Source organism: Haplochromis burtoni, unplaced genomic scaffold, assembly GCF_018398535.1.
Source record: "Haplochromis burtoni strain Fernald_Lab_line unplaced genomic scaffold, NCSU_Asbu1 Contig_60, whole genome shotgun sequence".
NCBI lineage: Eukaryota > Metazoa > Chordata > Actinopteri > Cichliformes > Cichlidae > Haplochromis > Haplochromis burtoni.
The window spans coordinates 1,051,030-1,063,404 of NW_024582421.1; the positions used below are offsets into that span (position 1 = coordinate 1,051,030).

The following is a 12,375-nucleotide window of genomic DNA, read 5'->3' on the forward strand; positions in this document are numbered from 1 at the left end:
TGATCCGGAGAGGCGATAATAAAGCTGGGTTTTAGCCTAGGAAGACAAAGTGACATTTAATTATTTCACCTAATGTGTCCTGTATGTGCTGTACTCTATGACCGTATCAGTTTGATCCAAATGTGTTTCTTTGTGCGCATTATTTCCTCTTTATGTTCTATTAAAATGTCCCCTACAGATTGTTTGCTAGGTTTGCTCCTCCGTCCCCTTCACAGAACCACTCTTCCCTCTGGCTGCTCATTTGTTATGATGGCCTCTGGATTTGAGTGTGTGTATGCGTGCATATGTGTGTGTGTCTGTGTGTGTGTTAGAGGTCAGTGGGGAGTGAGGCTCCTCATAATCCGGTAATCAAACCAGCTGCCACCAGACCCAACCCCCAGCCTCCATACATCCGTCTTTCCATTCTCTCTCGCTCTCGCTGTATGTCCTCCTACATTTATCCCGTTCTTCTGACAGTTTTACGTTCTGCGTTTTTCTTCCTTTTGATGTCTTTTTTTTACACGTTAGAGAATCGCCAAATAACCATACATAAATCAAAAATCTAAATAAAAGAATTAGATTTTTTCCCTTTTTAAAACTTAAATAAATTCAATTAATAACATCCTGAAATATTTTTACTAAAGCATTAACAAAGATAAAGATTTGTGTTTATTTATAGTAGCGTAAACAAATTAAGCCATAATCTCTCGTTTTATTAATCCCTGGTTAAAAGCTCTCTCTCTCCCCCTTTTTTCCATTTCAGTTTTCAGTTTTTAATAAACCTTCTTCGCGCTCCTTCACCCTCCACCGCCTCTCTGTCCTCCTGCTCATGTCCATGTCACATCTTCCCTCTGTCTCTGTTCACCCCTCACCCTCCACCCATTATGCTCCTTTTTCTCCCTTTCTTTATTTCATTCTTTCCTGTCATTTTTTCCGTGTATTGCTTTCTTATGCTGTGTTTGTCTGCATTTGTGTCCCTTTATGGCTTATTTGCCAGCTTGTTGGACCAAATTGCTTTACAGCATACAACACTGCCCAGCAGTACATCCAGTATAGATTAAACACACTTCGTGTCTGCGAATAAAATGGGTGTTTGTGAGGGCTGTGACCTGCTGCGCTTCCAATGAGCTCATTTTGTGGACTCCCAGCGAAAGGAGTGCCCTGTCGAATCTGTAAGTAAAGCTGCGTGTGGGAAGATGGAAACCCAACACTTCCCTACATGAGAACGCTCAGTTTGCGCGCCACCTTCTGTGTGACTCACAAATAGATGTAGACTTCAGAGGATCACTTTTCTATTACTTAACTGTAACACATGATAATGAATTGCATCATCCTTTCTAGAGACTAAAGTGGACCTCAGAGGATTCAGCACTTTTATGCTGCAAATCTCCTATCACCACATCTTATGCCTGACATGTCGGTTCACAGATGATGACTACATTCACACATACAGCAATACAGAGTGTCTACAGCCATGCTGTTTGATCTTCGGGGCTGTAGTGGAAGTAAGAAGAGCGAAAAAGGAGCACTAAAATACTTTGTGTCATGCTGTCTCCACAGGATTACGCAAGTGTCAGTGAAAGCTAATGCAAAAAAATAAAGAGTTTATGTGGAGCTGCTGCCCATGTTCATACTCAGACTCATACGTATACAACATATACCTTCATTGTATCAGATTTTTCCTATTTGATGTTATGAATTTGCTTAAGCTTAGAAAGATTAGTGGTGCTGGTTCAATATTAAAGGCAACATTAATTATTAGACAAAAAAACCTTTGCTAAGACCAGCTAAACCAAGGATTTTAATACTCTAAAAAACACAGTGTGAGGCTTCTGTGGTTTGTATTTCTAACCAGTAGCACCACCATAAGTCAGTCATATTTTACCATTCCCAGTACATGTAATCCAGTTGTTTCCTCCAGTGCTTACCTAGACATTCAAGCAGACCACAAATCAACTAATAACAGCCGATCTGACTGCCAGGCCAGCCTATATCAGCGGTACTTCCTGTTTTTCCATGGGGCTCACTAATTTAAGTTGCTTAAGCTTCCCTGCAGTCGCTGTTGCCTTTGCTACTCGCTCCAGCTCCTTTAATGCTATAACTGACTTAATCAGTGTCATATCGGTTGTCACAGATGCCTGCCTTTTTGTTTTTCCCCTGGGGTCCTCATGCTGCTGCCCTCACCTTTCCATCTTTGCATATTTATTTGTTGAAATTTTGTTATGGATGAAAAAAAAAAAATATTTATTACAATAACTTAGGTGGTGTCAAAGCAGACTGCTATATTCAGGCTCCATAAACTCATTTTCTTGTAACTAGACAATCATATATAATAGTATTATAATACTGTATAATATGTCCTACAGTAGTAATTTATCTGTTAGATATCTGTGTGAGAAACTTTCAGTGAACCGCAAATGTAAAAGAAAAGTGTAAATAATGTAATTATCTCATAGTAAGACTTCAATTTTTAATTTTTTTTTAGGTTAAATGTCATTAAAATATTAGAAATTAGGTTAATTTTAATTACATTTTAAATATGTAAAGAAAAAGATACAGTTAAACATTAACTGTAAACGATATTATAAAGAGTTGTATCTAAAAAATTCAATGAATCCAGTGGATCAGATAATGTTCCTGCTTAGACATTAAGATATCAAAGCTTCCTCCTTCTTATATGAGTTCTAATGTCACAATTCCAATATATTTTAAGGCAAATAAGGATTATTTATGTTTTTGCATGAGCTGTTTTTGCTTCCCTCAGACCGTACTGTCATACAGCTAGAATATTTTATATATTTTATATGTTGTCAAATCTACTTCTAGTGACCAGCACCTCATGGTAACCTTTGGTGTGAATGGATTGTAAACACCACTTTTGTTACATGAATATAAAACTAAAATGTTCGTCCACCAACTCCACCTTTTATCAAGATCAGCCAGTGAGCTTCAGTCCCAGTCCAGTGATAGAAAATGTAGTTTCTGTGGTATCATCGACACAGAAGCACTGGTAGTTTCAGTTACCTGTGACTTTCTCTCCCACTCTTAATCAATTTAAGTAACATAAAATTACATTAATTACATTACGTTAACACGGTTGTGACTACTTCCTGTTTTATCTTTGCATATCTCTGCTCTTCTGTCGTCTCTGTCGTTCCTCACCTCTTCCTCTGAAGCTTCCTCTCAAAGTTTCTTCTTTCACTCTGTGCCCCGTCCACATCCTGGTCACTGACTGTGCCACTCTGACTTTCTCTCTCGCTTTCTCTTTCCTTATAACCTGCATAAGTTCCTCTTCTATCCGTTCACCTAACTGGCTGCCCTCTGCTATCTTCTTCAACTCTTCAGATGGCGTCCACAGCATTTCGGCTCAGTGTGTTCTCCGCGTCCTCATTATCACAGAGGACATGTTGGGCAGCAGTGTCACTGTCCGCCTTCAGAACATGTCCCAGGAGCACTTCCTGTCACCACTGCTGGGAACCTTCTTGGAAGGTGTGTCCGCTGTTCTCTCAGTTCCTGTCGAGGATGTTTTCATCTTCAACATTCAGCCGGATCTGGATGCGGCACCTGGAGGAATCCTGAATGTCAGCTTCTCTGCCGCGTTGCCGGGCGGACATTTCTTTCCCTCTGAGGCCCTGGAGGAGCAGCTGTACCTGAACAGGCCGAGGCTGACGTCACTGACACAGATGGAGGTTAGTCCATGTGCAAAAAGACACACACAGAGGAATCACACCTCTGAGTGTCTGACTTTAACTCCTTCATCACATCACAAAGGCAAAAATGTTGGCAAGCATATAAATATCATTTAACTCTCTCATATGGTGTTTCTCTGGTTCAAAGCATGGTCTTTTTGCTGTATTGAAAACAAGAATATTCTTTGAGATTAATGAATGTACCTTTAATAATCGCCTTTAAAAATAGCCTTACACTCTTTCAGGCTGCACATGCACTGCATGAAATTATAGGAAGCTAGTTAATAAATATTAATCATTTATGAGGTATAACATTTAATATTTCTTGAAATTATTTATTTTAAAATGTATTGAGTTATTAATTCACTTTATTAAAAAGAATGACAGTAAGCCTATGTAACAGAGAAATATTCATTAGCTACACCTGTTTAACTGCACATTAATGGAAATATTGATTCAGCCAAACACATGGCAGCAACTTGATGAATTTACGCATGCAGACATGGTGAACCCGACCTGTCAAAGTTCAAATCAAGCATCTGAATGAGAAAGAAAGAAGATTTTAGTGACTTTTGAATGTGGCATTGTTGTTTGTGCCAAATAGGCTGGTCTGAGTGTTTTACACTCTGATCTCCTGGGATTTTCCTACACTAGAGTTTATAAAGAATGGTCTGAAAAAGAGAAAATTTCTAGTGAGTGCCATTTGTGTGGGTGAAAAATGCCTTGTTGATGTCACCGCTCACAAGACAACAGGGCAACTGTCAACTCAAATAATCACTTGTTGAAACCAAGGTATGCAGAAGAGCATCTCATCAAACCTTGAAGCAGATGGGCTACAGCAGCAGAATAACACCCTGGGTGCTACTCCTCTCAGCTAAGAGCAAGAAATTGAGGCTATAGTTTACATGGGCTCACCAAAAGTGGGCATTAGAAGACTGAAAAAATTGTTGTCTGGTCTGACGAGTCCCAATTTCTGTTGAAATATTTGATGTAAACATAATCAAAACGTGTTTTCATCCTGCCTTTCATCAGGGGTTCAGGCTGCTGGTGATAGTGTTTTTTTTCCTTGGCACACTCTGTACCAACCCAGCATCATTTAAAGGCCTCGTCTGAGGCTTACTGACCATATCCATCCCTTTATGACCACGGTGTGCTCTTCCTCTGATGGCTGTTTCTAGCAAGATAATGTTGATTGTCACAAAGCTCACATCATCTCAAACTGGTTTCTTGAACACGACAGTGAGTTCACTGAACTCAAATAGCCTCCACATTCACTTCATGGATGTGCAGCTGGCATTGCTGCAGGAACTGTGTGATGCTGTCATGTCAATACGGAGCAATATCTCTGAGGAATGTTTCCAGCACTTTGTTGAGTCAATGCAATGAAGAAGACAGCTCTGATGGCAAAAAGTACTAGCAATGTGTAACTAATAAAGTGGCCTGTGAGTATACATCTGAGCTTGTTGGATGTGAACTAGTAATAACACAATACAGCTTCCTGTGGCACATCAGCCATGTGACTTTACAGAACAACGGGCAAATATGACCATTAAATGTTCTCATGCATGAAATCAGGAACACCTGGACAAGCACATCAGTTATGTAATGTTTACACAACCCAAGGGAATCTCGCGGTAAGAGAGAGATAGATAGAAGCAGAAGGAAGAAGATGAATCCAGAAGGAAATATTTATAAAGGGGTGAGAGAGACACCAGTGGTGAGTGCCTTTGACCTTATCTTAACAGGCACTGTCACACAACCACACATGCAAACAGGATCTCAGCTCTTAAGAAGACACAATCTAGTGAATATATCTGGTCCACTGGCCTTAACAGCAAGCAAAAGCTGTAAATATACAATTTGGGAAAGTGACTGGTTATGCAAAGACACACAGCCCACTGCTGTCACTGTGTCCAAGGCAGCATGTTAAATGACTGATAGCTGGGGGGGTTGACCTGTGGAGAAGGTTAAGACTGCTAGTATCAGGTAAATGAAGGTAATATGAATATTTTAAGTACAAAGAACCAAGAAAACTCCAATGTGATAATAAAATTACATTGTTTAAAATGGAATAAATAAAGGCATTCCCATTTTAAATATGTATGTCTAACATTACTGAAAATTACCATTTTGTAGCAATCAAATGATAACTTTCACCAGTCAGAAGTGTGAAGCCACCTAACAAGTCAGTCAGTGAGAAACTCCTTCCCCAAACTACAGGTATAGACTTTTATAACCAGCCTATACATCATAGCAGAATTCAGAAGAAGGCGGGTTTACCTTACCTGCCTGCACATTTACTGTTTTGATTTATGTGCCAGTTTGACAGTAAGTATAATATAGTAAATAAACTTTAAAAGGCTGTGTAGCATTTTTGTTTTTTTGATGCTCCTACCAGTATGACTGTGACAGTGCCTTACAGTATCATGTTTATATAGCCATGAGCATGTTTTAGTGTATTAGCTAGCATGCTAGCATTCAAAACATTAGCATGCTAGCATGTTTAACTTCTCCTAAAAGAAAAAAACATACTTTTTTTTTCTTTCATGTTATTATTTCTACCAGTAAAGGTTTTTAAAATACAAATTCAACCAGTAGCAGATACTGATGGTTGCTTAATTTGTTTTTATATTGTTTTTTCAATTTATGTATTTCCATTTGCCCAAATGATACAAATTAAGTATAAGAAACTGTTTTGGCATCTTTCTTCACTTCATCATAACATGTTACAAATTCATTAAACTGTATCCTTATGTCATTGTTAAAAATGATACTTTTTAAAAACTTTAATAATCATCAGGGAGATTTTTTGCTTAATTAACTTCAGTACTAGGTGCTGTTAATATTTAATGTACTTTTAGTTTAGTTGGATTGTTATAGTGATGCTTTTACTTTGAAGATCTGAAGACTTTTTCCACCATTGCTGAAATAGATCACTGGAACACAAAAACAAGAATGATTTCACCGCTTATAAATATTAAAAAGTAACTTTATTATGAGTGATAAAAGAAGCCCTGAGTGAGGACGCCTGAAAGTCTAAATTGAGAATATTCCTCACACTACACTGTATATGTTTCCTCTTCTATTGCTCCAGGTCCTCCCGTTTGATGACAACGTGTGCTTGCGGGAGCCTTGCCAGAACTACATGAAGTGCATCTCAGTGCTGCGTTTCAACAGCTCTGCCCCCTTCATCTCCTCACCCTCCATCTTGTTCCGGCCCATCCACCCCATAGCAGGACTACGCTGCCGCTGCCCAGTGGGATTCACGGGTGATTACTGTGAGACAGAGATCAACCTGTGCTACTCCAACCCCTGTCTGAACGGAGGGGTGTGTGCCCGCAGAGAGGGAGGGTACACCTGTATCTGCCGCGAAGACTACACCGGTGAGTAGCGAGGGAGTGTGTGCGTGTGCTGTTTGAAAGTGTTTTGTGGAAAAGTCTGTTTTTGTCTGATGAACAATGTGATATATTCATACTGATGATAAACAGTTTGTTTCAAGAAACTGTAGAATAAACCAGGTTTAATATAAGGCTGAGTCATTCTTGCCTTGTCAGTTAAATTTAATAGAACTGATTTATATCTAACTAGCTTAGTCCTAGTCCTTTTTTTCAACTAATTGACATTTCCAGTAGTGAGTCTGCTTTAATGAAGATGTGCTTGGAAAATGAGTGCAGGTCTTATTAGCAGTTCTTCTAGATCAAGCTTTGAGGGAAATCCTTAGAGGAAAGCTGCGGGCGTGCTGGTATATATATATATATATATATATGTACATATTGTTTTATCTGCCTGTCATTGGTTTGAATGCAGTGGCCACAGATAAGAAGAGAGGTGTATTTTCAAAGGAAAAAACTGCAGTGGAGTGTGTCTTTGTGTGTTTGTCTGTTTGTGTCTGATTCTAGCCTTTAATGCTGCGCTCTGAAAACTAAAACTGACTGTGTGCGTCTTTGTTCATGTCCCACTCTGACTTCCGTTTTGATCTGTGCCGTTTTCACTCTTTTGTCATGTTGAGCTGAACAACATGAAAACACACACTCTGCCTCCTGGGAGAGCTTTCTCCTCCTCAGCCCTCTACCTGTTACTTAGTCTTTTGTATTCACACACACAAACACACACATATGCACATGCACACATGCACGCTAACGCCACTGTCACGCTTACCGTTTTTTAATCTGTTGCCTTTTCATACACACTCTAACACACATACACAGTGCTTCGTTCTTTCTTACCTTTCCAATACACCGGACTTATTTCAACACGACTCAGATTTTTCCCCTCCCTTCATACTGCTGCATTGCTTCTGCTATTGAGTGGATGTGGGAGAGGGTAGAAGCTATGAATGTCAGCGTGTGTGTCTGGGGGATATTTCACATTGCCTTTTATTTCGAATCAAAAGAGAGCTGGGGGAGTGAAGCAACACTTTTCTTTCATGAGAGAGACAGAGTGTTTTCCGAACTCCCACCGAGGCAGACAAGAAAAAAAGAAAAAGAGATGAGGAGAGAGATAGGAAATGAGCAAAGGAGAAACGGAGGTAGAAAGAGACGTAGAGCGAGTGGGAGGGAGACAAAAAGTGGAGTATGATGAGAAAAGGGAAAGAGAGATGGAGAGGCGAGAAAGTTTAAGAAGTGGAGAGAAATTTGTAAAAGATGGATAAAAAGAACTTGAAGAAGGAGGAGAGGTATTAAAAGCACGAGGAAGAGAAAAGATTTTTTTTTATAGATCACTGGATTGCAGATGATACCAGAAAGAAATTGGTAATTGAAATGGAAATAGAAATTTCTGACAGTATGTGATCCATGCTTACAGCGTCCACAGGGGCAGAAAACACATTTAAGTGAGGGGGCACAGGGTGGACAGAGAGAAATGACACAAAGTGTAAAAGATTGGATAGCAAAGAAGACAGCAGAGCGTAAAAGATGAAGGAAAAGAAGGAGGGGAGACGGCTATGGCAGCGTAGTGAAAAATTAGGGAGATGGATGAGAATAACACGGACGAGGAGCTATAGGGGGAAAAAACGGAGAGGCATCTATGAGAGAGTGGGATAGAGCGGTGAAAGAGGGAGTGAAGGAAATCAGATGGATTCTGGGCAGTCATTGTTGTGCTTTTCCTGCGTAGGCGTCGGGTGTTACAGTGTCTTGACAATACCCCGGAGCTATTGGGAAGAGGAAAAGAAGGAATACAACAACTAAACAGGGACGAATTGATTCCCAAACACTGAACTCTCCAGATATCTCCTGACTAAGTTTGTGCTGCTGCTCATTTTTCCATCCTGCCATTATCCATCCCCCCATATGCTCCTTTGCAGCTTTGAATTGGGTTCCCTGAATATCTGTGGATTGCTCACACAGGCAGGAGGTAGGCCTGAGGTTTTGACCGAGTCGGAAAACTTTCTGTTTCCATTGAGGGAGAAACTCAAAAGATCTGAGTCAGGTGTGATCTCTGAAGCACTGTGCTGTTTCTTCAGGGTAGGTGGAGCACAGTATGCCCATCACAAAGCGCATAAGCTGCATCTTTATCATGATTGAGCATCTTCGCCTCCTTCACCAATGAGGTTTTCATAGTACATGTAACCTCAGGCTAACCTTTCTCTAAACTCCACATTTAACCTCGGGATAAGTCATACTTGACACTTTAAAGGTGGGTTACTGCTGCTTTTTACCCAAGCTGTGTAAAAAGGTTCACACTACCTTTGTGGTGCCAACTCCAGATCTACAGCACTAAGATACTGCATCAGCAGGGGTCGTACTATTCAGCTGAGTACTGAATCCCCAGGGTTAGCCCGGGATTTTAAATGAAACCATGACACCTTATGTGTTAAACCCAGTGGGTTAGAGTCAAGGATTAAAGAATTTTAGATTAAAAACAGGATTTTGTTTGGACTTTGCTGATTGGCCTTTTTCACAGAGGATCTTCAGCTATATCTAATAAAACTAGTGAATCTCCTGCACCCAAGTTTGTCCTGTAACACGACCCTTTCAACCCAGTTTTACCACCTATTTTCTTTTCTTACTGTTACATGTTAAAATTCTTTGTGGAAAAGTATCAATGAACTTGTATTTATAGTCTCTTGTCCCAGTCTTGCCAATGCTACTTCGCTGCGTGCACCACTTTGCCCCTCCACCGAGCACATGAATGGTGACCTTGAGGAAACAAACTAAAGGAGAAACCAGCACAACGGCAAATTACTGCAGTGCTGTAACCACACTGCATTGAAATTAAATAAAGGTCACACACCTTCTAACTACATAGAAAAAATGTCTAATTTCTTTCTTTTTTAATCAAATTTTTGGGGTTGACAAACAAATCTTTGCACATCTATAACAGTGCCTGCCAAGCCAAAGGAAGGGGAAACATTCACAGGTCAATTTCAGGTTTAAGCAAGATTGTTTAGCTGTCTGCCATCATCATTTACAGTGGCCCTCAGAGGTCAAATCCATTTCAATTCAAGAAAACACCAGCAAACAGAAAAAAGCTGCAAAAACGCACAAAACAAAATAAAAGTAGAATAAAAGATAACCAAACTGTCTTTGGGGAGCCAATAATGTGACGGAACAGCTGCAAAAGTAACAAGCTAACAGTAAACGGCTAATAGCAACCAAATATGTATCTGTAGTATTACATGAATTGTGATACTTTGTATCTTTTTCTCTCTCACACCACAGATGATCCATCTGTGCTTTTGCAGCGTTTATCTGTTTGCTGGTGAGTCATTAACTGAGCCTTCTGAATAAATTTGTGTTTTAAGAGAAGCGCCCCACATTTTTACCAACTAGCATTAGCACTTAAAATGCTAAGCTCTGATTCATACCTCTCAAAACTATTTCCCATCAGCCTTCTGCAGATATCAAAGACCTTCTAATTTGAGCTTTAACAAACTTTTCTGTGAACTTTTGTAAAATGAGTTTAAAGTGGGAATAGAACAATTTTCACCTTACTAGCAAATCGGTAAGCTTCTTTGTACCTGCCATCCACTCAGATGTCTGTCTGGGGAATCCAATACATTTAAGCTTTAAATTCAAACTGCATGCTCCACAGACTGAATTGTGTGTGTCTGTTGTTCTATTTATTTATTTATTGAATTACATTATTTCTTTTACCCTTTATAGTATTAAATGGTGCTCTTAAAAAGACTACCATCTGAGCATGAAGACATGCAGGTTGTGGTGATAAAAAGTAGAAAAAACAGACGCATTGCCACTAACTGAAGTAATTGAATGCTTTTTAAAGCTTTTACTTCTCTAATCACTTTTCCCAAGGTGACATATATAGCAAGGAAATTATAGTTCTTACCTTTACTTGTACAAAACTCAGCTGAAGCTCTGTTTTTCTATTCATAAAAAATGTAATATTTCTTGCCGCGAGCATTCATTTCTTTGAAAAACATGCTAAGCTTATAGTGCTGACAGGGATGTGCAACAGTCATTAACCCTGAAAACAGGAAAAAGACCTCAGCGGTACAAAGACAAGTTCCCAGTACACCTTAAAGGCAGAGATAACAGCTGACTAAAAGAGCGGATATCTGATCCTCCTTACAAAGTGAAAGAAAAGACTCAGAAGCGATAAAGACAGATGCACATTATGCAGATTTAGTAAGATATACTACACCTCGGAGAGCTGGGACATGCAAAGAGAAGATGACAAAAAGAGAGAAATTGGCATGGCTGCAGACTAAATAAATTTGTGAAAAGATAAAATGGGAAGAGATGGCTTAAGTAGAAATTAAATCTCTTGGTTGTGGGGAAGCAGTTTGTATGTTAGATAGAGGAAATCTGAGAAACAGAAGAGGAGGGTAGGTGATGCAATAGGCAGAGGAGAGATTAGTTTTGGGTGCGATAAAGAAGATATGCATGTTACACGGAGAAATTCAATCCAGTAGGCAGAGATGGAAACCAGAGCACACACTAAGAACAAATAGGCAATGTTTAAGCTTGTGAAGAATAATCTAAATATATATGGAAGTTTTAGCTTTTTGTAGGAAGTGGAGAAGGTTTAGAGAGAAAAAGAAATGGGATGAGGAGTGAGTGACTAAGAAAGAATGGGTTGCAGCAAGACTGAAGTTCAGGCTGTGAATTAGAAAAGAGAGAGAATAAAGAAAGGGAGAATGAAGAGGGAGGGAATTAGTTTGGGGAATGAAATGAAGAGTTGAGCATTTAATGCAGAAGAAGAGTGCATGAAATAAATGTGTGTGAGACAAACTGGAAAATATAGAGGATATATAGAACAGATATGAACTAAAGCAAATAATGAATATGGAACACCTCAAGCAAGAGAAAGAAAATTTGAGAAGTGAAGTTGCAGTTTTTTGTAGCAGTAACCTTTAGAGCAGGCGTGCATGGTGGACATCTATCCTGCTGTATCATTGAAAGGAAATCAGTAATTCTCCTTAAATCACTTTGACAGAGCGCTTCATACAAAGAGAAAGAATCTGTAATGTTGCACATTTTGAGGCTCAAGAACATTAACAATGTGCATTAATTATCTTTGCTCATAGTGACCACTCTACTCATTTGGTTTCTTGGTTTTAATCACACCGTTAATTGACACTTACTTATCTTACTTAACTTAACTAGAAAGTGCATTTTCTGAAGAAACTGCAGTGTGAATGCTTGAATTTGAATGTATGCACTGAAATGAAATAATTACTGAATTTAAGTTAAAAAATTTGAATGAGATTAAAAAACAAACAACCCGAATTTAACCTGAAAACAAA

General features: G+C 39.2%; 1 protein-coding gene across 3 annotated transcripts in view; it reads left to right on the plus strand.

The window, feature by feature from the left end:
* Positions 1-12,375, plus strand: part of celsr3 (cadherin, EGF LAG seven-pass G-type receptor 3) — a 113,826-nt gene that overhangs the window by 23,363 nt on the left and 78,088 nt on the right. For all 3 annotated transcript variants that reach the window (XM_014338587.2, XM_042221049.1, XM_014338588.2), the window contains exons 2-3: positions 3,325-3,668; positions 6,763-7,051. In XM_014338587.2, the coding sequence (XP_014194073.1) occupies positions 3,325-3,668; positions 6,763-7,051 (633 nt within the window). The remainder of the gene's footprint in view (positions 1-3,324; positions 3,669-6,762; positions 7,052-12,375) is intronic.